Genomic DNA, 22,400 nt, shown 5'->3' with positions numbered 1-22,400 from the left:
CCACGCCATCCTCCAGATCATTAATGAAGATATTGAACAAAACCGGCTTCAGGACCGACCCCTGGGGCACTCCACTTGAAACCGGCTGCCAACTAGACATGGAGCCGTTGATCACTACCCATTGAGCCCGACGATCTAGCCAGCTTTCTATCCACCTTATAGTCCATTCATCCAGCCCATACTTCTTTAACTTGCTGGCAAGAATACTGTGGGAGACTGTATCAAAAGCTTTGCTAAAGTCAAGGAATAACACATCCACTGCTTTCCCCTCATCCACAGAGTCAGTTATCTCCTCATAGAAGGCAATTAGGTTAGTCAGGCATGACTTGCCCTTGGTGAATCCATGCTGACTGTTCCTAATCACTTTCCTCTCCTCTAAGTGCTTCAGAATTGATTCCTTGAGGACCTGCTCCATGATTTTTCCAGGGACTGAGGTGAGGCTGACTGGCCTGTCCTTCCTGAACAGTTTATATCCATCCATGACAGTACTCCAGTCATGTGAGTTACCCCACCAACTCTCTGTTATTCCAAGGCCTCTATTGAAGCCAGGTCTCTAGTCCCAGGGCAGTGGTCTAACCACTGGACTGTCCTTCCTTTCGGATAATTGCTCTCTAAGCAGTGCCCCTCCGGTGGGCGTGGGCAGGGGGTTAGGAGGTCTGGGATTGCTATTCTCTGGGTTAGGAAACACGCTCATTATTTGATTTTTGTGTTCTTAATACAATCTTTCTTAAACCATCTCTGCTTGGCTTTCTTTTCCTTTTTTATTGGGTTCTCTTTAGTTCCACTGATGTCCTACTTAGAGTCCTTGGCAGCTGTGTTAAAAATCCCATTTAACTTTCCAAGCACTAGATTTATGCCACCGGATGTAAGACAGTGATTTTTTATTCAAGAAAGCATTGCTCATATTTTCTATCCATGGGCTTTTCAGGATTTGGTCGTATTTTTCTTTCTGTCCCCTGGGTCCCTATAAATCTGACAGGAGGTTTAGGGAGATTTGGGGAAGTATAATTTTTCACTACCCCTTGTTTTGATTTATTCATACATGGAACAATTTGCTTGTGACCTGACAGCTGTGATTGAGATTTTACTATTAAGTGCATCAATGTCTCTGCTAAGGAACGCGGCTACTGCTTGCAACCAAATGTGTCTCTGCCTGTAGAATTACCTCTTACTTTCTCATTCGGGCTGCACAGGCTCAGGTTGTTACATACAGTCACTCCTCTCTTGCTATTTGTTCTAGCAGCATTATTGTGATTAGTGCCCTGTTTTAATACACGGGCACAGGAAAGGGCCCATTATCCAGCCTGCTCTGTTGTTTCTATGGGACTTGCCATTATCTACAATTGAACAAAGTGCCGTAAGCCCATTTCATTGGGTCTCTTCACATGTTTAACTTTAAACCCATGCTGAAGTGCTTTGCTGAATTGGGGCCATCGTCAGGTTTTCAGTTTATTGCATCTCAGTAATTTCCATAGCAAAGGTGCCTGCTTTACAAGGAAGACTTCATCCCCGCACCTGCCAGCCCTGCAAACTCAGCCTGGCATCTGAGAGTCAAGCTGGGTGTAGTGTTTAGGAATCGGGGAGTATCCTTTTAAAGAATGTGTTAGCCCTCCAGTGGTGCTCACAGTGTTGTGCGTTCAGAACCCTGCAGGTGCAGCGGTGTGGCTATGTAACACGGCCTCGTGTGTTGTGTACAGTTAGTAAACCCCGTTATTCTGCCTCTGCTGCGCCCGTGGGGTTCCTCCATATTATGTTTGCATAAAAAGCAAATGACACAACACGGGGCTTCTTCCTCAACCTGCATCACCGACTGTAAGAAATTCAGCCGTCTTGCTCAGGAGTCTCTGAGTGCTTCAAATTTGTCTGCCCAGGTGTAACTGATCTGAACGGGGGACTGGAGTTTCAAAGGAGCTCCGCTCCCATTTAAGCAGTGTAGTAAAGTGGTCATCGGGGGGTTAACTGGGCTACTCAGAGTATTATGGGTTGGAACCATGCTCCACCCTCCCTTACTCCCTGTTTAGGCAGTGGGAGTTTCTAGTTCTCTCCCCTCTGTGATGCAGTTAATAAAGCAGCGAGTTCCCAGCCTGCAGTCTGGTGAGCAGACAGGTTTTTGTTGCACCTTTTACAAAAAGCAGGTTCTTCTCAGGTATGCTCAACACTCAGCGGTTTCTAGTCTGGCCTGGTTTTTGCTACACTTGACCTTGTTTCTCTCAGTTGCTCCCATGGGTGCCGTTCTAATGATGGGTGCCCTGGGTTTGAGCAGCAGCTGGCATTGTAGTTCTTGAGTCATTTAACCCTGCTTAGAGCGGGTTGACAGGATGCATTGGTTCAACTGCTACCAGCTGTGTCGCCAGTTCTTGTGATTTTCTCACGAGTCTCACGACATCTGGTGTGTTTCTTAAAGTCCCAGCTCCTGGAGGTTGTTGGAGTATATTTCTCAGCTTGCATTAGAAAAAAGAGAGAGAGAGTTTCTAGCACAAATAATTGTGAAGAAAAGCTTGAAAATCTGGAAGGGGAGTGAAAAAAGCTTGAAATATATATATTTTATTTTTAAAAAACCTTGTGATTTTTAAGCCAATGTGGGGATTGTTGTGGCCTCATGGATGATTTGGGAACAGCTGGGGTTGGCGATGCTGTGCCAGTGACCTCCAGGGCTTTGCATACGCTGGCGCTCCAGCCACCGTGTCTAGCGTCATCAGCGCAGCACTGGGGGTAGCCATGGTGGGCAATCTGCAGGGAGAAAGGCTAGTGAGGAGGAGGCCTTTGTAGGCATTGCTGACGCCGCACAAGATGGGACAGACTCCGGCTCCCTCTCCCTTGGCCAGGCTGGCTCTGCAGGGCTAGACGTGCCCTTGCCACTGAAATGGGCAGAAATCTCACTCTGATGTTCCATTGGGCGGGGGAACGGTATTTTTACACCCTCACTTTTTGCAGATAAGCAGCCCTTTAAGGATGTTCCCCAGTGCTTTTAAGAATGCCCTTTCAGAGTAGGTGACCGATTCATTCTTGAGCAAACAAGGGGCATGCATGGGGCGCAGCAAAGAGGGCCACGCGCCTTCCCCCCATGTATCCTTTCCTACTAGAAAGGGGTGTAAATCTGATCTCTCTGCTTTGCACCTTGCCTGAATGATTGCACACACATACACCTGTGCATACGTGCACACGCGCGTACACACACATACACACGGAAGAAATAGCTCCTGGGGGCTCCCAAGGCAGTGAGCCGGCAGGGTGCGGGAATAGCTTGAATTATGTAATATGATCACCTCTCGCCTTGTTCCTTTGAGCACGATCCTGTAGCTGTCGTGTTTTGTTCTCTCCAGAGATTCCAGACACAGAGAGCCCCCAGCTCGTGCTGAGCCCTCCCTTTGCCCAACAGCGGGAGATAAAGCTGCGGATACAATGAGGTGCCTTTGAGTTTCCAGTTTTAGTGTACACGGTTCCCTGGGGTGAAGCAGGGTCTGGATGCATATTGCGAAGAGGTTTCTGCATTAATGGGAGTGTGGCACATGGTGCCACATCTAGGGCCAAACCCTGAGAAGGGCTCAGCTCCTGCAGCTTCATGAAGGCAGCACCTGTCAGGGTTTAGCATTGCCTGTGCTTTCCCAGGCGTCTCTGGGTGTTTGGTGGTAGGCGGCTGGCTGAATGGCTCTCCCTTCTGGGAACGCTCGGCTGGCCCCGTCCCACAGCCCTCGCTTGTGGGGAGGTCCCATTGGTGACTTAAGGATGGAGAGGATTCTCCCACACTCTGCTCAGCAGCATCTGGGTCTCATCCTTTTCAAGGCTTGTTGGGCCGGGGACTAGTTAACCCACCCCGTCACGGCCTGTCGCTTGGCCATTCTCCTCCCCACCTGGCTGAATCCTCTCCCTGCTCGTTAGTGTCAGTTTCATAAGGCCAGAAAGGACCATTAGCTCATCTGGGCTGGCTTCCTGCTGGGCACGGGCCCTAACATTCCTCCCTGACACCCCTCCGCTTAGCCCGGCGAATTTAGTTTAACTGGAGCATCGTGATCCTCAGGAAACGAAACTGGTGTGTGCTGCAGCAGAGACCACGGTGTGTCGATGCCTGAGGGTCCTGCAAGGGCAGGGATCTGATCAGGTCAGGTGTGCCCCAGTAATCCTGGCAGGGGCGGGAGCGCCCCAAGCTGAAGGTAAAAGCAGAAAAATCTGGCTGGGAGCAAGACTCACCATCTGGCTGGCTCTCTTCCTCCAGTGATCTCTCCCACCCCCAGGAGGAAGCTGGGCTGGTCCCCAGACAGGCAGACCCCCAGTATCCTGGCCCTGGAGGACCCGCAGAAGCCAGGGATGGCCACCCCGAGGGCCTGTCTCTCTGCACTGGGTTCTGACCCTTGCAGCCTCCTCTGGCTCCCTGGCAGCTGGCTCGTGGAGCAGAGCTGCTGGGAAAGTCAGCCCAGTCTCCCCTCCCGCCCCAATTCCCCTCTAGGGCTGGGGAATTCACCTGTCGGGGAGGAAGTGGGCTGGTGAATGCTGATGGGGCTACTAAAGACCCAGTGGTTTGGGAAGGAGAGAGAATTAGCACCTCTACCCCACGGAGTCCCCACAGTAGGAGGCCGGGTCGGGGTGATGGTGCCCCTGCCCAGAGCTGTCAGGTCTAGTCCCTGTTGCCCACCAAGGCAGGCCAATATCCTGCCTGCCCATTACCAATAGAGAGCTAGCTCCTGACAGTTTCTCTGCCTCTGGCCCTTTGTGGACGCTAAGAGCCCGGTTCTGGTGGGAGTCACACCCCTGTGAATCAGGAGGGACTCCGTTCCTGCCAGTGCAGTGACGCTCCGTTTACACTGGTGGCACCGAGAGCAGAAGTGGCACTTGGCCTTTAACCTTCTGGGGAGCAGGATTCTCCCCACTAGGAATTTCTCCCCAGGGTCTGTTAGGGGCCTGCCACTTTTCCCCAGGGCTTGAATTGCTTCTGTGTGCTGGCTGCTGCAGGAATGAGGAGAGGAAGCAAGTGCAGTGGGTGTGTTGTGGAAGGGATGGGCTAGAGACTCAAGGCCAGGGTGGGGCTGCGGGTGATCTGGGCACTGTGCCCAGTTTTGCCAGGGTGACTTTGAACCTTTCAGTAGCAGCTGGAGAGCATGGTGTGGGCTTTGCGTAGCAGAGGCTAGAGAAGGGCAAGGTGTTCGCAGGCTCAGGTGCAGCTGGAAGGATACAAGCCCTCTTATCTCCCTCAGGGCTGTAGCTCCTGCCTGCTTCTCCTAGCGCGGATTCCTGGGCTTTCCTAGCAGGCTGTTCCACCCCCCTGGACCGTCTCTTGGCTCGTCTCCTTTCCAGCTCCTCTGCTGGCTGCATGTGCTCGGAGCCGGGCAGCGGCTGATGACTTTCCCCGGAGAGCGTCTCACAGCCTTGCACCTCTCCCTTGTTTGGAACATTTCCACTTGCAGAGCTTTGGAAGCCTGGCTCGTGGGTTATTTCATGCTGCACGGCTGTCTGAGTGCAGTGCCAGACACCTGCGCTGTTTGCTGGAGGGCTTTGTCTCTATCTCACTGCCGGGAGCCATGGCTGTCCCACAACAGCAGCGATTTAGTGTCTGCAGAGCGCTAGAACGAGCCGAGTGCCTCTCTTCTGGGTATTTTTAAACAAGCTGCGCAGAATTTGGTGCCTTTGTCAAGATGCCCTGGGCTTGTTTGGAATCTGCCGCTATTCTTTGGGGCGTTAGCTGCAGTCAGTGTCTCTGGGGTGCTTTTATGTTTGCAAAGCTGGAATCACTGCTGCTCCTTTGTGCTCTGTGCTCTTGGGCAAGTTGGGCCTGAGCGCAAGAAATGCTGCCTCCCCTCCCATTGGCTACCGGGGGGACCCTGCCTCCCTGCTCATTCCTGGTCCCTCTGTAAATTGCTCACCGGGCAAGCGCATGTGTAGTGTTAGCTTCATTCAGCCCAGTAATGGTATGTCCACCCTGCACACTAAGCCGGGCTCGGACTCAGGTTTGAGCTCAAGCCCCGTCCATCCACACACACATCAGTCTGACTCGCGTCAACTAGCACTGACTCACCGGCGCGGCGCTTCCTGCTGGTTGTCCAGGGAATTAGCTTTTTCAGCTCTGGAGTGCCCTCTGCCAGCTGATGCCTCACCTGCCGTTGGCCCCCGTGTCTGTCCCGGACCCCGGTGCCCTTGTATACCAGGCTTCTGCCCCCAGCAGTCACCCCTCCGTCTCTGGGTCTCCCCTCCCCAGGGAGCCCCCAAACCCCTATCCCCATCTTGCCTCAGTGGCTACTGACAGTCATCATCTAGCTCCCGCTCCCTGGGGCAGACTGCAGTCTATAAACCACTCATCATTGGCGAGGGGGGTTGGACCAGCTGCCTTTGCCTATCTGTGGGCTGCCCCTCTGTAGCCCCAGTACCTTTTAAAGCCCTTTCGGCAAGGCCTGCAGCCTGGGGTTTTACTAGGCTGGAGCTCCCCAGCTCTCTCTGCCCTTCCCCAGCACTGCTCCCCCGCAGGTACCCTCCTCAGCTTCCCAGGCAGCCAGGTCCTTCTCGCTCAGAAAGCTAGAGAGAGAATCTGTCTTTCCATCTGGCCCACCCCACTCTTATAAGGGCCTGCTGGGCCCTGATTGCACTGGCTACAGCTGTGGCTGCTTTCCCAATCAGCCCAGCTTTTCCCCTGCCACCGCCCTCTCCCAGGGTTGTTTTAAACCTTCAGGGCAGGAGTGGGGTGACCATCCCACTACAGGACCCCAGAGCTAGAACCCTGCTAGGGGCGTGGGTCAGAGCCCTCGTCCTGCTGGGACTCAGGTCCAAGCCCTGTCATTCTGCAGTGAGGACACCGCTCAAGAAGGTCTGCGTAGTGCAGTGTGGATGCATTAACACGGCTGGGAGACCTGGGTCCAGTGATTGTAAGCCCAGGTTTACAGTACAGTGCGGACGCCACGTCCACGAGCCCACGTCCCACAGAGCCGGGTTTACAGTGCAGTGTAGACATACTCTGTGTTTTGTCCTGTATCATCCGGCTCTCGGGGTTCCTTCTCCCCCTCCCAACTGCTCTGGTCCATTTCTCTCCGGAGGAGGCAAGGAGGAAAAGCTAGCACCCCTTGGGTACCAGCAAGGGCCCTGGGCCCTAGTGTGGGCACCAAGCACTGAGGGGGGCAGTGGAGCTCCCCTCTCCATCCTTAGCCTCTCTACTAAGGTGCCACGCTTGAGGGCGGTCTCTGGGGTGGGGAAATCTCTCCACTCACAGCTGGACTGAGGCAGCGGGTCATTTCACACAGGGGCCAGCACGCCGCTTTTTGCTGGGACTGGCTTCAGTCTGATTCAGGCCAGCGAGTGGGAGGCTCCAGATGCAGTCGTCCCGCCCCACACCTCCCGAGCTGGCTAGTGCCCCTGTGCGGACTGCTCTGACCCAGCTGGGGAGATCACTGGTGAGGTCCTATTGAGGACGAGCAGGGCAGGGTCTCACGGCGAGATCACTAGGTGTTGGGGAGATGCTGGGCTGCTGAATCATTTTGTCACACGTCCTGCCTAGGAGGGCCGGGCAGGGAGCGAGGGGGGGCATGCCGATGCTGAGGCTGGAGAAAGCGTGCCAGGCCAGTAGCACAGGTGTCCTTCACCACATGTGCCAGCTCTCGGGTCTGCACAAGGAGCAGGGCTGTGCCTCTGGGAAGCTGCTGGGGATCCCAGACTCCTTGGAGGTCCCTTTTAGAAGCTCCTTGAAGATGAGACAAGCTCCTCCAGCCTCCAGGAGAGAGATTTCTTCTCTGGGCATGGCCAGTTACACCGTTAACCCATGCAAGTGCCTTTCCAACGGGAGTGGCAAAGCCCCATGGCCTGAGACGCTTACAGCTGGACAGGACAATGGGGCCTGTGCTGCTCTAGGCAGCTGGGCTGGATGGCTCACTGGGGCGTTTCCACCTGTCACGTCTGTGATTCACTTCCCACTCCCCCAAGCAGTGGAGAGCCTCCCCTGTGGTGGGGAGCAGGAAGCGGGCTGCCCGCAGGGTGTTGACTCCTTACTTCCAGCAGCCAAACTGCATTCAGAGATGCTGGAGATGCACAAAGCAGTGATCTGGTGACACTTCTCCATGGTAGCACTTGCAGCGGGTGCCTGAGGGAGGGTCTGCGATGGCCAGTCGGGGGGAGGTGGTTGGGGCAATGGCCGGTAGAGCGGGGAGGTGTCTCTATGACAGACTCCCTGGTAACATGTGCATTGCACCCTGCCAGAACGCCTGCATAAGGAGCCTGACCAGGCGCTGCTGGGGGGTTGTCCCAGTGCCACCCTTGCTGGGGCTTTCCCAGTGCGGCCCAGCTGAGATGCTTTCCCTAGTGAAGCCCGACCACCTCCTTTCACACATGTCCCCACCAGCCTCCTGAGGCGACACTACAGCTGTGACTCTCCATCCCTGTCCCTCGTGTTTCCCACACAGACTTAGCCTCTCACAGTGACAGGTGCCCGCCCCAGGAATCTACTCCCTGTGGTGTGCGGAAGGAGCTGCTCAGAGCTGTGTCTCTCTCCCTCACACACACAATTAAGCCAACCTGATCAGCCTTGGGGGCCTCGACTATGTCTTTTGGACTCTACGTGGAGGTGCCGATGGTACATAAGTGGGTTGCTTTTCAGAGGGTTGAGCAGGTAGCGCCCACTGAAGTTAGGGCTCTCTCCTGCCCCCGCGGGGCCCCCCGCCGATGCACTACATTGCTGAGTGGTTGAAGAGAAAATTAATTGGCACTTATCTCACGTTGCAAGCTCCCGGCTGGCGAAAGCACAACGCGAGCTTTGAACTCCCCGTCTGGGGCTGCAGCCCAGGAGAGCTGTGCTCCCTGAATTGCCGGTGGAGACGGGACTGGAGGCAAAGCTCTGAAGCTTCTTTAAAGCAAGAATGCTGGGAGGGGAGGACGAGGTGGGAGGAGTGGAGGGGACTGGAGTGTAGTACCGTAGGGGCTCAGAGCCCTCCTGCACTATGCCAGCATCCTGCCAGCTCCCCTAAGCAGGCCTAGGTCAGTGCTGCAGTGGTGGTAGTGACTCTTCCCTCTGAGTTGGTCCAGGACCACCTGTGCAAAACACTGCCCGACCAGCAGGGGAGGCCGGTGGCTCCGCAAGGTACATGGTGGTGGTGACCTGAGCCCAGAGAGCACGGGTGCGTTTGGGTGTGTGCGTGCTGCCGCCGCTGTAACACAGCCCTGGTTGGGGGAAAGCTGAGACCTGCAGCTGTGTCAGATGCATCCTCGAAAGACCTCATCATTCATCCCCTTTAAATACCCAGCTTGTTCGAGACAGCGGAGCAGTGAGGCAGATGGCAGAAGTCATTAGTCCTCTGCTTCTATCTTACTTGGCCAGATTGTGCTGTCCTCTGGTCCCTTGGCACCCCCTTGCCTCCCGGAGAGCTCTCTGCGTAAGCTCCAGTAATAGAAATCGGGGGAGGGGAGGAGGAGGAGGTGTCTTCGAACTTTGCTGTATATTTCAGTGGCATGTTTAATCATGTGAGGGGAGCCAGGAAACTCGGCCCCTTTTTTTTCGTGTATAAGTAAACCTGCGGAGAGAGGGGAAAGGAAATGGAGAGACATCGCAGCATGTGGCGATGAAACTGCCATGCAGGGCGAAGTGGGGTCAGAGGCTGTTGAATGAAGGGCTGCTGGCCCTCGGGGCTGGTGTTCGGAGGATTGGAATGTGGACAGTCATTTGATGGAACAGGCTGAACTTAGTACGAATAAGTTGCTAAAGGCCACTTCAGTGAGGCAATGTTGCCCAGTTGGCAGAGCACAAGGCGAAGACTCAGGACATCTGTGGTTTTTTTCACAGCTCTGCCACCAACCTGTTGTGTGACCTTTGTCAAGTCTCTTTCTGTGTGCACCTCGCACCTTTGGTCTGTCTGGTCAGCTCTTCAGGGCAGGGCTGTCTGTCACACTGTATCTGTGGAGCCCCCAGCACCATGAGAGCCCCCATCCCAGTGGGACCTCTCAGGAGGTGGGGGAGTTGAAGCTCCCCATGACTGGGGGGCAGAGGGATAGGAGGGGAACTGCTGGAGCTCTGGGTGGGGGGGAGGGGGGGAGGGGCAGTCAGCTCTAGGATGGAAAGAGACTTCCTGACCATTCATACTACTGTTCCAATGGCACTTCCTCTGTGGCTAGTACCCTGTGCTTTCCCCACCGCCCCCGCCAGCGGTTGGTGCCCTGTGCACCTCCCTGCCCTGTCCTCTCCCTGCCCCCGGTAGCTGATGCACGGTCTCCTCCCCCTCCCCAAGGCTGGGTGTCTGCACTGGGACCTGCGGAGGCTCAAAGGTGGGATCAGGCTGGGCCAGTGAGTCTGACCTGCACCCCGTCAGCTGGCAGAAACATAGATCTGGTGGGGGGAGCTAGCACCCCTCAATTCCAACGCCCCTGCCTCTAGATGCTACAGTAACACAAATAGCAACTGAAGGTGTTAGACCCGAACACTTGCCTGGCTGTGAGAGGGTCACCCTTCAGTGATCTGACCTGAATTTCCTCTCCACGTCTCGGTTGCTGCAGCCGTGTAACGCTAATGCTCTGACGTTTTCTCTGAGGAGCTCCAAGCACCTAATGTGCTAACACTCCTCTCAGTACCTGGGGGGGCGGCAGTGGGGGATGTGGAGAGGTCTCGTCATCCACTGCCCCAATGCAGCTGCCCCTGGGGTGGAGCCCAGCTGCTGTTTAATGGCCTCACGCCAGGACCGGTCAGGACTGGAAGTGAAGAATGCTGCATCCATTTTTGCAGCATGTCATTGGCCAGACTGGGATTTCCCCAGAGCCCGGGAGTTCATCGCTTCGCTCTTACGCAGAGCGCTGGGGGATCGTCTGTGATTGCAAGGGGCCACGTCTCATCCCAAACCCTCTCCAGCAGCACAGTGCCTCGGCGGGAGGCTGATTCCCGGGGCCGTGCCCTCTGGGGTTCCATGCTCCAACTGACCCAGCATGGCTTGGCAAGAGCTAATGGGACCTCAGCACAGGGTGGGATGCACAGACCAGAGAAACCTGCCCTGCTGACTGTGATGCCCTGCCCTACTGAATGATGAAATGGGGCTCGGAGGGGCTGTGACGGGAGAGGACGGAGCTCCCTGGCGGGGAGCTGTAGCTGACTCTCATCCGTTGTGGATCAGCGCAGGAGGGTGGGAATAGTGGGTTCAATTTACTGGGTTCAGAACTCCCTTGAAGTCCATGCAGGCGGCCAGGTAGAGGCGCCCTAAGCCTGGGCCCTGAGCCTCCCACCTGGCAGCGTGGGAAAAGCCTGCTCCTCTCCCCGACCAGGCCTGCTCCATCTTCCTCCTACTCCGTGGGATGGCTGATGTTGTACGGACTGGGGAGGACGGACTCCTAGCAAGTCCTGGGCGTGGCGCATGGAGCTCCTGTCACCGCAGCCTGACTGCAACGTCGGCAGTGGTGGTGTAGCCGTGTCGGACCCAGACGATTAGAGAGACAAGGTGGGTGAGGTAATCACTTTTATTGGACCAACTCCTGCTGCTGAGACGCACTTCGGGGCGATGCTGAGCTGCCCTTGAACCCCCTGAAGCAGAGCTGTGTGTGGCTCGAAAGTGTGTCTCTCTCCAGCAGGAGTTGGTCCAATAAAGGTATTTATTACCTCGCCCACCTTCTGTGGAACGTGTCAGCTGTCCCTGGCCATCACGGCGCAGCTCTCCAGCTCCAGCCGGAGCAGGGTCTTCAGAGGGAGCCTTTGCCTCCGAGGATCCCCCCCACATGCCCCAATGTTGTGTGTCAGGGGAACAGCCCAGAGACCCCAGAGGGGCTGGGCCGTACCCTGGGAGCAAAGGAGGAAGGGTGGCCTTGTGGTAGAGATTCAGGACGGGCAGTCAGGAGACCTGGGCTCCATTCCTGTCTTCGCCGTAGATTTGCTCTGCTCCCTCATGCCTCTCCCAGTACCCATGGGGTTTGTGGGGCTGGGACGGAGTTGGAGAAGCCCTGATGTGTCTGGGGTCCCTGCCCAGTGAATTCCTGAACAGGCTGGCCCCGCTGGCCTGGCCAATAGCCCTAGCGATTACTGGTTCATACTCAACCTGCCACTGACCCGGCCCCAGTTTCTGACTCTCTGGGCGAGCAGGGCTGGATAGGCGTATGTAGGGGAGGGGAGTGTGCCGTATAATGCACTGCAGCGAGACCCTGCTGGCTGACGAAGGAGGGGGTGGATGGGCTCCAAAGGACCAGTCCCTGCCCCTCTCCAGGGCTCAGGCTTATGGCCCCTGTAAGGAAGGTCCAGCTACAGACAGACAGAAAAACAACTCCATGCTCAGCCTTGGGAAACTCCACAGGCCCCACGTGCAGCCGTACGATCGTGGGCAGCTTGCAGACAGCTGTGTCTGGCCTGCCCAAGCCGTGCTGCAGTCTCCCCAGTTATAGCAACCTGGAGAACCAGCTACTCCTCTTCCCAGGAGCCTCTTGTGCTCCTCCCACCCCCTGAGGAAGTCTCTGCTTCCTTTGCAGAGTCCCCCCTTGGGAGGCCGAGCTGCCTGTCCCTCCCCCCGGCATGCCAAGGATCCCTGGTTGGCAGCTCTTCGGGCCACAGCCTGCTCTTTTCTACCTAGTGAAGAGTTTAACTTCTTCCTGGGTCACCCCCCCCAACCCCCCATTGCAGGCCCCCCTACAGTGGCTGGCTGGAGTGAGATGAAGTCCCTGCTTGACATCCCCTCAAGGAACGCAATGTTAAGAAAAGGAGCCGCAGCTTTAGCTCGGGTGCGTATGTGTGAGGTGCTCAGAAACAGGCCGTGGGGAGGAGGGGTCAGTATAAGCAGGGCCGGCTCTGGCTTTTTCGCCGCCCCAGGCGAAAAAGCCTCCGGCCGCCCCCCCCGTGGGGGGGGGCGGCCGGAGCCCCGGGGGGAGGGCAGCGAGCTCCGCTCTCCCCCCCGGGGCCCCGGAGGGAGGGCGCCGAGGGGGAGGGCGGCCGGAGCCCTGGGAGGAGGGCGGCGAGCCCCGGCGGGGGCTCGGCTCTCCCCCCCCGGGGCTCGGCTCTCCCCCGCGGCGGCCAGAGCGCCGGGGGCAGGGCAGCGAGCCCTGCTGTGGCCCCGCTGTCCCCGGCGGCCTGAGCGCCGCGCCGCCGCCCCCCTCCAGGTGCCGCCCCAAGCACCAGCTTGGGTGCCTGGTGCCTGGAGCCGGCCCTGAGTATAAGCCCCTGGATGGCTGGATGGACAGGCAGATAAAAATGGGATGATGGCCCAAAAATGGTCTGCAGAAAGGCCTGGCTCCCCTTCCAACTCTGACAACGGCCTCTCCCTGCCGCCCCGTGTCTGAGCGGCTACACGGGGAGCCGTGCCCAGAACGCAGCCTGTCTGTCACTGCCCGCACCTGGGTGTTCGCCGGTCACCTCGGCTGCCCTTCCCAGCTGTCAGTGTGTGGCTTTGTACTGCGATGTTTGCAGGCCTGGCCCTCCAGCTGGGGGAGACCTTAGCGCCTCCTTGGGGTGCTGTTAACGAGAGCAGGTGGCGCAGCGGGTTGCTAGGCCTAGGTGACAGACTGGAGTCGCTGCTGGGTATCAGGCATCGCCCCAGAGCCGCTGCTGCTGCTCTCTGACAGCCCCCCAGCCTTCCTGAGAGCAGCCAGCTCTGTCAGTGCCATGCTGTCTTCATCCGGAGGGGCCCTTTCCTCCCTCCTACACGCAGCCCAGGTCCAGACGGCTCATCCGGAAATGTTCCTCAGCAGCAAATTTCTTGATGGGATGGCAATACATCAAGAGCTTGATCTGCTGTGTCGAGCTGCTATTGACCCCAGTTAGACTGCAGGGGCTCAGCATCCCTACAGCAAGTCGCTCGCCCCCTTTGTGCCTCAGTCTCCCCAACTGTAAAGTGGGGACAAGGATACTGACCTCCTTTGTAAAGCGCTTTGAAGTCTGTGGATGAAAGCGCTGTATCCGAGCTAGGTGCTTCTTATTATTTTATTACTCTCATTAAGAATATGTATTGAATACCATAGCAAATCAATCTTTATAGGTGCTGTATGTGTGGACAGCAAGACAGTGGTGTGGATATGAGGGATGGATAGATAGACAGAGGGGTGTGTATAGAGATTGATAGAAAGAATGAACAGAGCACCATCTGAATACACATACCTACATATTCCCCACAGTAACCCCCCATGTAGACGTGCTTTATCTAAACATACCCCTTCCTCAGATAGACACCAGACATCCCCAGCCCACCCGCACTGACCTCCTCACAGACAGAGATAAATGCCCAGCTGTAACAAACACATGCCGGCGTCTTTGTGTTTGCCTGCAATGTGCCGAAATTGCCTCCCCCTGTGTAATTAACTGAAATTACTGATATTGTCAGAGTAGTTATTATTTAGAGAATACACTGTAATCTGGGAAGCCTAATATAACTCCTTCCCGTGGTAACCGACTCCCTGCTCCCCCAACCCCAGCTCTCATGTATGACCCATTGTCCCAGACGTGACTCAATCCTGCTCTATTTTAAAGGTCCCTTTGTTTTGTTCTGGGCTGGGGTGGGAGGGAAACTGCAGGGGGTTTCCGGAAATAACCTCCATGCTTCTGATAACGATATCTTAGCTGTGATATCTACAGACCTACCAAGAGACAAGGGCAGAAACACAGGGACCAGCACTGTGCAGCTGTCTGCCTGCAAGGAGAAGGACAAACAGACCCAAATGGACAGACATCGCCATTCTTAGGAGAAGAAAGATCAAACCATAGGACCACAGGCATCGCCAGGCGGGATCAGGGCCGGGACACCGGATCCCACCTCCAACAGCTTCTGCTTCAGAGGAAGGTGTCAAAACCACACAAATGGGGAATAACCTGCTCCCCACATAGGTCATGTTAGCAGCAAAGAAGGAGAGCGCTCCCCCCAGAGACCCAATGTGGAGCCTGTGTCCCCAGCTCCCTTTTGATCGTAATGGGGGCAAGGTGCATGGGAGATCGTGTCCTGATGGAGCAAACGTTCCCTGATGTGCCGTTTCCCCAGAGGGAGCCCCGCCCCGCCGAGCCATCAGGCTGCCAGCGTGGGGGATTCTAATGGACACTTCTCTTCCCGCCATCTGTTCCAGCCTCATCACTGAAGCAAAAAGCCCGTCGCTGGCAGTCTGAAAAGTGACTGGGGTGGCCGGGCAGGTCTGGATCTGGGCTGGCAGGTGTCTCCTCCACTTCAATCACAAGTCAGGAGGGTGGCACGGAAGGAGGGAGGGAGGGTGCTGTTTCCAAGCCAAGTTCATGCCAGGCTTCCTGTCCCTAGTGTGGTAGCCGTGGAAGCGACGGGAGCTGGCTGAGCTTGGACGTCCCCATCCTTCACATCCCCTTCTCCAGGGGATTGTGGGCACCAGTGTGGCGCGGCGTGAATCCCGTTCCTGCTTGCTGCAACGGAGCCTGGTTCAGTTACACAGGAATGGAATGGAGGGCAGCAGCTGCTTAGTGGTGGCCCTGCAGGGGGCGCTCTTCCAGCTGGTGTCCCTGAGCATCCTGGGGGATGGGGCTGGAGCATTCTGGGTGGGATGCCCTGGGGTGAGAATCAAGCCTACAAATTGACTCTGATTGTGAGCTCCGTTGTACAGAGTTCATGAATAACCTGTAATAACATGGAGCTGGAAAGTAGGTCAGGTTGTTTTCAATAATGAATGTTATAAACAGGTGCAGGAGAACCAGACAGAGATAAATTAGTCCAAACAAAAAAGGCCACGCTGCTGTGATTCAAGGACTATGCTGAAATCCGGCTTGGGAAAGACAGAGGATGTGGAACCGGAAATTAGTGAATCAAAATTTGCGTGTGGGATATTAGGGCTAATTGGTGGACAAAAGAACGAGGGGATGGGCTATTCCACCCGCCGCTCCTTTTGTGGGTCCTTAAACAAAGAGACTTCGGGGGGCAATACAGGAAGAACAGACACAGACTACTGGAGTGAGCTTCACTGCCAACCCCGCTGTCTCCTGGGCCCCGGACCTTCATCGTCCTGATCCCGAGAGATGTCCTGACCAGACCGAGCCAGAGGGAGGGGCTCAAACAACACTGCTGCTTCTACCAGCTTCAGCTGAATCCAAACCACCACTTGGGATGAAACAGGATCAGACTGTAACAACAGCAGCAGCTCCAATCCATCTCAACAAACTTCTCCCCTTTTTCCCAGAAGGACAGCGATTACCATCCTGCATAGGCGCCGACTCCGTGGGTGCTCCAGGACTAAAGCACCCATGGCAAAAAAAATAGTGGGTGCTCAGCACTCACCCACTGATCAGCTGTTCGGTGGTAGGTGGGAGGCTGAGGGAGCGGGCGGAGTGGGGATGGGAAGAGGTGGAGCGAGGGTGGGGCACGCTCGGGGGAAGGGGTGGAGCTGGGGGGGGAAGATGCGGGGTGGGGGCTTGGTCTTGGGGGAGGGGACAAGGCAGGGGCGCGGCCTCGGGGTGGAGTGGGAGTGGAGCACCCACCCGAAAAGAAGAAAGTCGGCGTCTGTGCCATCCTGGCTCCCATCTAGGAGACTGTCAAACAAGGGGGGTTTCCTTCTGAAACGCTCACCAGCTAAGGGAGAGGGAAGGAGTGCTGTTGAAATGCAAGCCTGACTTAATACTTGACATTCCAAAGGCTTTCACTGTCTTCCCTTCTTTTCTTTATCTTCAATACAAAGTTCAAAGGATGGTTAATGGTGCGTTTGCCATGGTGCCAAGGAAGCTGAGGTCTCTATACCAAACCCCGCACGTTGTAGAACACTGTTGAATGTTGGACAGCGACTGGGTTATGTTAACACCATTAGCTCCTATGTTCCATCTAAATTCCTGCAGTAACCTCCTGCTGGTGTTTCTAAGGTACCCTATTGCCAGCTGCGGGCAGTTCTCAGCCCTTCCTCAGTGTCAGTCTCCCCCTGGAGTTTGGTAGCTAGTGCTGGTCTGGGTGAGGCTGCTGGCCGGAGCACTGCTGGTTGTGTTGTAGAGGGAGCTGCTGGCTATCTGTCCAGCGGGGCAGTGAGAAGATTTTGGAAGGAACTCCAGTCTGTGGTCAATTTCTTTCAATTCCTTTTGCAGATAGAGAACCAAGAGCTGGCGCTCAGTGAGGCTTAACTCAGCCAACTGACAGACCTTTCTCTTCTTCTTTTCTCCCAGAAGCTGACAGGGCAGGTACTGCCCCTAATTCCAGTGACTTTGTCAATTGCACCCTTGTTGGGGTGATTTGGATCTTCCTCTGTTTTGTTGCAATAACCTGCACTCCTAGTCTTTTTTTAATCATACAGCTGACGTGGTCTAACTATTCCCAGGTTCCAGCCGATGAGCCCAGGAAGCTGGGGCCAGTTAAATTAATTGTATCCAGGGGGCCCCAGTGCTAAAATTCTGACGAATTACCGCCCCCTTCCCTCCCCCAGAGTGGTACTAGCTGCAGTTACTTTGATGCAGAGGCTGTAAATACAGAAGCAGTCGCCTTAGGACCTGCTCTAGGAATTTTGTACAGGACCAGTGAGAGAGATTTATTTATCACGTCTTCAGATGAAGTTGCAATCTGCTCTCCTTGCCTGGGTGTTACAATTGGGAGCCACAATTAAGGACCTGCGAATCTCCCTGGCAGGAAGTGTCGAGGAATTTGACTTTCCGGTTGTTGCAGTGTTGGGGTGCAAGGTGAAAAGTGCCACTGTTAGGAAGGGATTGTGTCCCCCTTCCTGCTGCTATTCCTTCAGGGCAGCCACACTCCCAAAACTTGCGCTGCTCAGGATATCGTAACTGAGCTAGCATGGGCGAGGGGTTCTAATAGGGAACTGGGGGGTCAGAGCTCCTGGGTTCTGTCTCCAGATCTGTCAGTGACTCAATGTCTGTGACTATGAGCCAGTCACACTAATTGCTCTGTGCGTCAGTGTACCCCTCTGTAAAACTGGGGTGATTATATTTGCTGGGGTGCTGTAAAGTACTCTGACATCTGTATATAGTAGACATCAGGGAAGTGCAAGGATGTATTTATTTATTTTGATGTCCTTGCTCGTGAAGCCCTGCTGTCACACTTACCTTGGAGACATGCACCCCAGGTGTGTTTTTAGTTATTGTTCTGTTTCTGATCACTTACGTGAGGTTAATTCACACCTAGCACCATTTTCCGCTTGTACTTGCTGCACACACAGCAGCCCTCATGCACACACGTGCACATACAGCAACCCTCGTGTACACACATACACAGACTCGTGCACACACAGCAACCCTCGTGCACACACATACACACACAGAAACCCTTGTGCACACTCATGCACACACTGCAACCCTCATGAACACACACACACACACACTTATGGGGACACAGCAACCCTTGTGCACTCATACACACGTTCCCCAAACTCACTAACTCTCTTCCCCCCCCCCAACCCAGCTCTCTGGAGGGGCGTTTGAAAGCTGACAGCTGCTTGCCAGCGAGCATCACGTCCAGCAGGTGCCCAGGGAGTTACAAGCCGCTGGTCCCCGTGTAGCTTTGCTATGTGGTAGGGGGGCTGAGCCTGCTCTGTGCCTGCCTGGCTGGTGGGTTTCTCCTGGTTGGATCCTGTGTGCATTTTGCATTGCTGTCCCAGAGCCGCGGTGCTGCTGCTCTCCAATATCCGATCTCTCCTCTGCTCTCCACTGAACCATCTGATCTCACTGCCCTTGTTTGCTTTCCCTGTGAGGGGAGATGGGAGTGCTCCTAATAACTGCAAGCAGGCTGTGTGGGTTCAGCAAGCAGCCACCCTATTGTCAGCGCTGATCGCTCGCTCCTTGCAGAGATGCAGAGATTTTAAGGCCAGAAGGGAACTTTAGATCATCTAGTCCGACCACCTGTACAGCCAGCACAGGCTCTTAAATTCCCCCCACTTAGCCCTGTGCTGAGGCCAAGAGCTTGTGTTCGACTAATGCAGCTTCCAGAAAAGCCTCCAGCCCTGATCTGAAGACAGCAAGAGATGGAGAATCCACCACTTCCCTTGGGCGTTTGTTCCAATGGTTAATCACCCGCCCTGGTAAAAAATTACTCCTAATTTCCAGTTTGAATTTGTCGGACTTCAGCTTCCAGCCATTGGTGGTTCTGCCTTTTTCTGCTAGATTAAAGAGCCCGTTAGTAGGTGTGTTTTCTCCCCAGGAAGGTCCTTAGACACCGTAAACAAGCCACCTCTCAGCTTCTCTTTGAGAAGCTAAACAGATTGCTCTGTAAGGCTCTCGCCTCAGCCCTTGAATCATTTTCCTGCCTTTCTTTTGCCCCCTCTCCAATTATTCAACATCCCTTTAAAAATGTGGAGCCCAGAGTTGGGCGCGGTGTCCAGTGTCGGTCTCCCCAATGCTGTATCCGGCAGTGAAATTGCCCCCTCCTCCTATTCAGTGCTCCCCTGTCTGTACAGCCGGTATTTACCCATCAGGGCCTGTGGCTGCTTTGAGGGCTGCTGGGGCTGAGGGCTGGGAAGAGGGACCAGGCTAGCTGAGGGCCTCTCCAGGCCGGAAAGACAAGGGTGACTCTCCTCAGAGTAACTCTGCCAGACTGCCTGGGAGGGGAAAAGCCAAAGAGCCTCAAGGGGGAAGGACAGTCAGTGCAGCGATGCGGGGCCGATGATGCCACGTCAGATCTGAGCTACTTTTAGTGCTCCCATCGCTGTGGTATCCAGGGGGTGTATTGATCCTCACAATTCACTGCGAGGCAGGGCCGGGCGACCGTCCCCATCATACAGATGGGAACGGAGGCCCAGAGAGGCCAGGGACTTGCTGTTGATAATACCCAGTGCCAGCAGCTTCCCTGCCTCACCCCCACCCTGGAGCTCTCCTCTCCAGCCTGGTTCCATCTCCTTCCCCCACTCGTCCAGCCCCCACCCCCATTCCCTCCCCACCCCCTGCTCCCACCTTCTGCCCCATTACCCAGACTTTGTGCCCCCCCATGCCCACAGGGAAGCAGATGTCTTGCTCCCCTCCCCGCTCTGTTCTGGCAGGGCTGCAGTCAGTGTGCTAAGGCCCTGGGGAGAGCCGTGGCCCATGCCCCACTGTAGTGACCCCTGTGGCTGTCCAGGGCTGGTGGAGCTGGGGTCCCACCCAGTTTTCCTCCCTGCACCCTGAGCTGTGGAGAAGCGCGTAGAGACGGCGGTGGAGGGGAAGATCTCCATCAGGAGGAATTGCTGACAGCCCCCGCTGAGGGCAGTGGGGTGTGGTGGGGGCAGGGGTGCCACTGGGGGGAGTCGGGTGATTTTCAGCTGCCGTCCCATGTTTCCATAACCCTGTTTGTCTCTGCAGCCCCAGCCCAGTCTCGACGAGAGCTGTGGTTCTGGCAGCGCCCAGCCTCCCAGCAGACAGAGCTTCGTGCAGAACCACTTCCAAGCACAGTACAGGTAAGGGGGGTGGGGGACACGTCTGCCCCGGACAAACCTTCCTGTCCCATCCCTGCACTGCATCGGCCCCACCTCGGTGTCAGGCTGAGCTGGGAGTGGGGCAGGGGGAGCTGGGAGGTGACGGGCTGGGATCCAGACACTTCCATGCTCCCTGCTGCACAGAAAAGGGATGTGGCACCTGTCCTTGCAGGACCCAGGCCATGTCGGCTGCCTGCCAGCTGCATGGCACCTCCAGCGACATCATGCTGGGCATCAAAGATAAGTACCCGGGGGGTGAGGGTGAAGCTCCTTGGGAGCCGAACAGAAATAGTTTATGGCTTTAGCTCTCTAGGAATAAAATCTGCAGCTGTAGGGAGAGGCCGGCCTGGCTGCCGCGTGGAGTGACTCTCCTGCTCGCCTCTCTGCTGGTGCAAAGTGGGAGTAACCGCAGAGAGATACACAGGGGTAAAGGAGTGCACCCGCGCCCCACTGCCAGCTGTGCTGCCTGGTGCTTCCTGTTCCTGCAGTACCCGTACAGCACGCTTTCCCAGGCAGCAGTGGGGACATACACAGGCACACGCTGTCCCATCTGACCATGAGGACCCCCCATTTTTAAAGGCTAGTCAGAAAAGTGGCTACAAAATGCCCCCTCCTGCTTCCCTCTCTGTGCCCCCCATGGGGCTTCCCATCACCCCGACTCACTTTAGTGAGCACAGAGCAGCTTTTCGCAGAGCCCAGCCCGCTGCGGGAGAGCAAGCTGCAGTTACACACCAGCAGCTGAGACAGTGGCTGAGTCCCGGCCGCAGAGCCTCGCTTTGCAGTGCCGTGGCAGAGGCAGAAGGTGGCAAGCTGGATTTCCAGGTCCTGGGGCTGATCAGTTAGGAAACCCGTTCCAGCTGGTGAACAGAGATAATGGAGAGAGAGAATCCTCAAGGGGCGGGGGAAGTGGGGGTGGAGAGAGTTCCATGAAGGTGGTGGCTCTTTAAACCATGCCTCGTGTTTCCCATCTCTGCTGGGAGTGCACTAGCACTACTGATCTGGGAGAGCCCATGAGGAGGCTGTGAGGCTAACATTTCCTGGTACTGCAAGTGACAACACCGACCAGTACCTCCCTGGTACCTTCCGTCCAGCCATCCCAAAGTGCATTACAGATTGCACAAACCATGGAGACAGGAGTTGCTTCTCCTGGCAGTGAAATGCAGCCATCTCTGGGGCGGAGCGTGGCAGCTGTTTAACAGCCCACGGCAGCACTTTGTGACAGTTTAGGACAGATTTTTAAGAAGATTATTGTATCCAACTGAAAGCGCAGGGGGAATTTTTGGTGGGCAAAGTGTTACGACCCAGCCTGAAATCTGACCCTCACACCGCTCCTTATTTAATGTCTGCACATGGGCAGGACCTGGGCTTTATATCGCATTTGAAAGGCGGAAGCAGCACAGCACCCCTTAGCGCCATGCTGGTGCCTGGGGTTCGGTACCAAGTGAGAGGGCAGCGCGCTCTCTACTGAATCACCAGCGTTTACCAGAACCTGAGCTTGAGCGGCTGGGTCTGATTTCCTCTGAAGCAGTCTTATTTAGTTAGACAGCTTCACCCAGAACTGTCACAATCTGGGGCCATGTTTTGCCCTCCCTCCCACCTGGGTGACACCCCTGCTGTTCATTAGATAGCCTGGGCGTGGACTGTTTGTGATGGACAACGGGAAGCACAGTCTGGACAGTTGAAGATTAGTAGAAGGAGGCAACAAGCTTTCCTCCAGACATCCAGGAGTGTAACATGCCTGGAGCCGAGGTTCTGGTTGCCGATCCAGGGCATATGGAATGAAATCTGAAACTGTTACAGCTTCCAGTCCAAGGCCTGTAATGCCCAGGTGTCTCAGCACGTCCTGGCCAGGACAGGAAGAGAAAGTCCTGAAGAACCTCAAGAACGGCCCGAATGTTAACAGCTGGTGCAACGCCAGGAAGCACGGATGTCCCCATTAGATGGCAGTTGCAGTGTCTGTTGACTTTAGAGGATTTCTGCTACAAACTCAGTCGACACAACACTATTCAAAGTGCAGAGCCGTACTGCGGCCCGGTGAGCACAGAGACTAGCCTGCAGTAAGTGCTGGTAATGGTAAAAAATAAAAATGATCAGCTTGGAATTCTCTGCACTAAATACATTCCCCGAGGGACTTCGGAAGGTGGATGAATCCACCTGCTGTTGTGTCA

At 55.6% G+C, this 22,400-nt stretch overlaps 1 protein-coding gene across 1 annotated transcript in view; it reads left to right on the top strand.

Annotated features, from left to right (window-relative positions):
• The window catches only part of USP43 (ubiquitin specific peptidase 43), a 169,519-nt gene that overhangs the window by 44,743 nt on the left and 102,376 nt on the right, over positions 1-22,400 (top strand). The window contains exon 3 of the mRNA XM_024217634.2: positions 20,120-20,214. Within this exon, the coding sequence (XP_024073402.2) occupies positions 20,120-20,214 (95 nt within the window). The remainder of the gene's footprint in view (positions 1-20,119; positions 20,215-22,400) is intronic.

The sequence above is a fragment of the Terrapene carolina genome, unplaced genomic scaffold (assembly GCF_002925995.2).
Source record: "Terrapene carolina triunguis isolate 2854851 unplaced genomic scaffold, T_m_triunguis-2.0 Scaffold192, whole genome shotgun sequence".
Taxonomy (NCBI): domain Eukaryota; kingdom Metazoa; phylum Chordata; order Testudines; family Emydidae; genus Terrapene; species Terrapene triunguis.
This window is presented reverse-complemented; position numbering and strand designations above follow the sequence as displayed.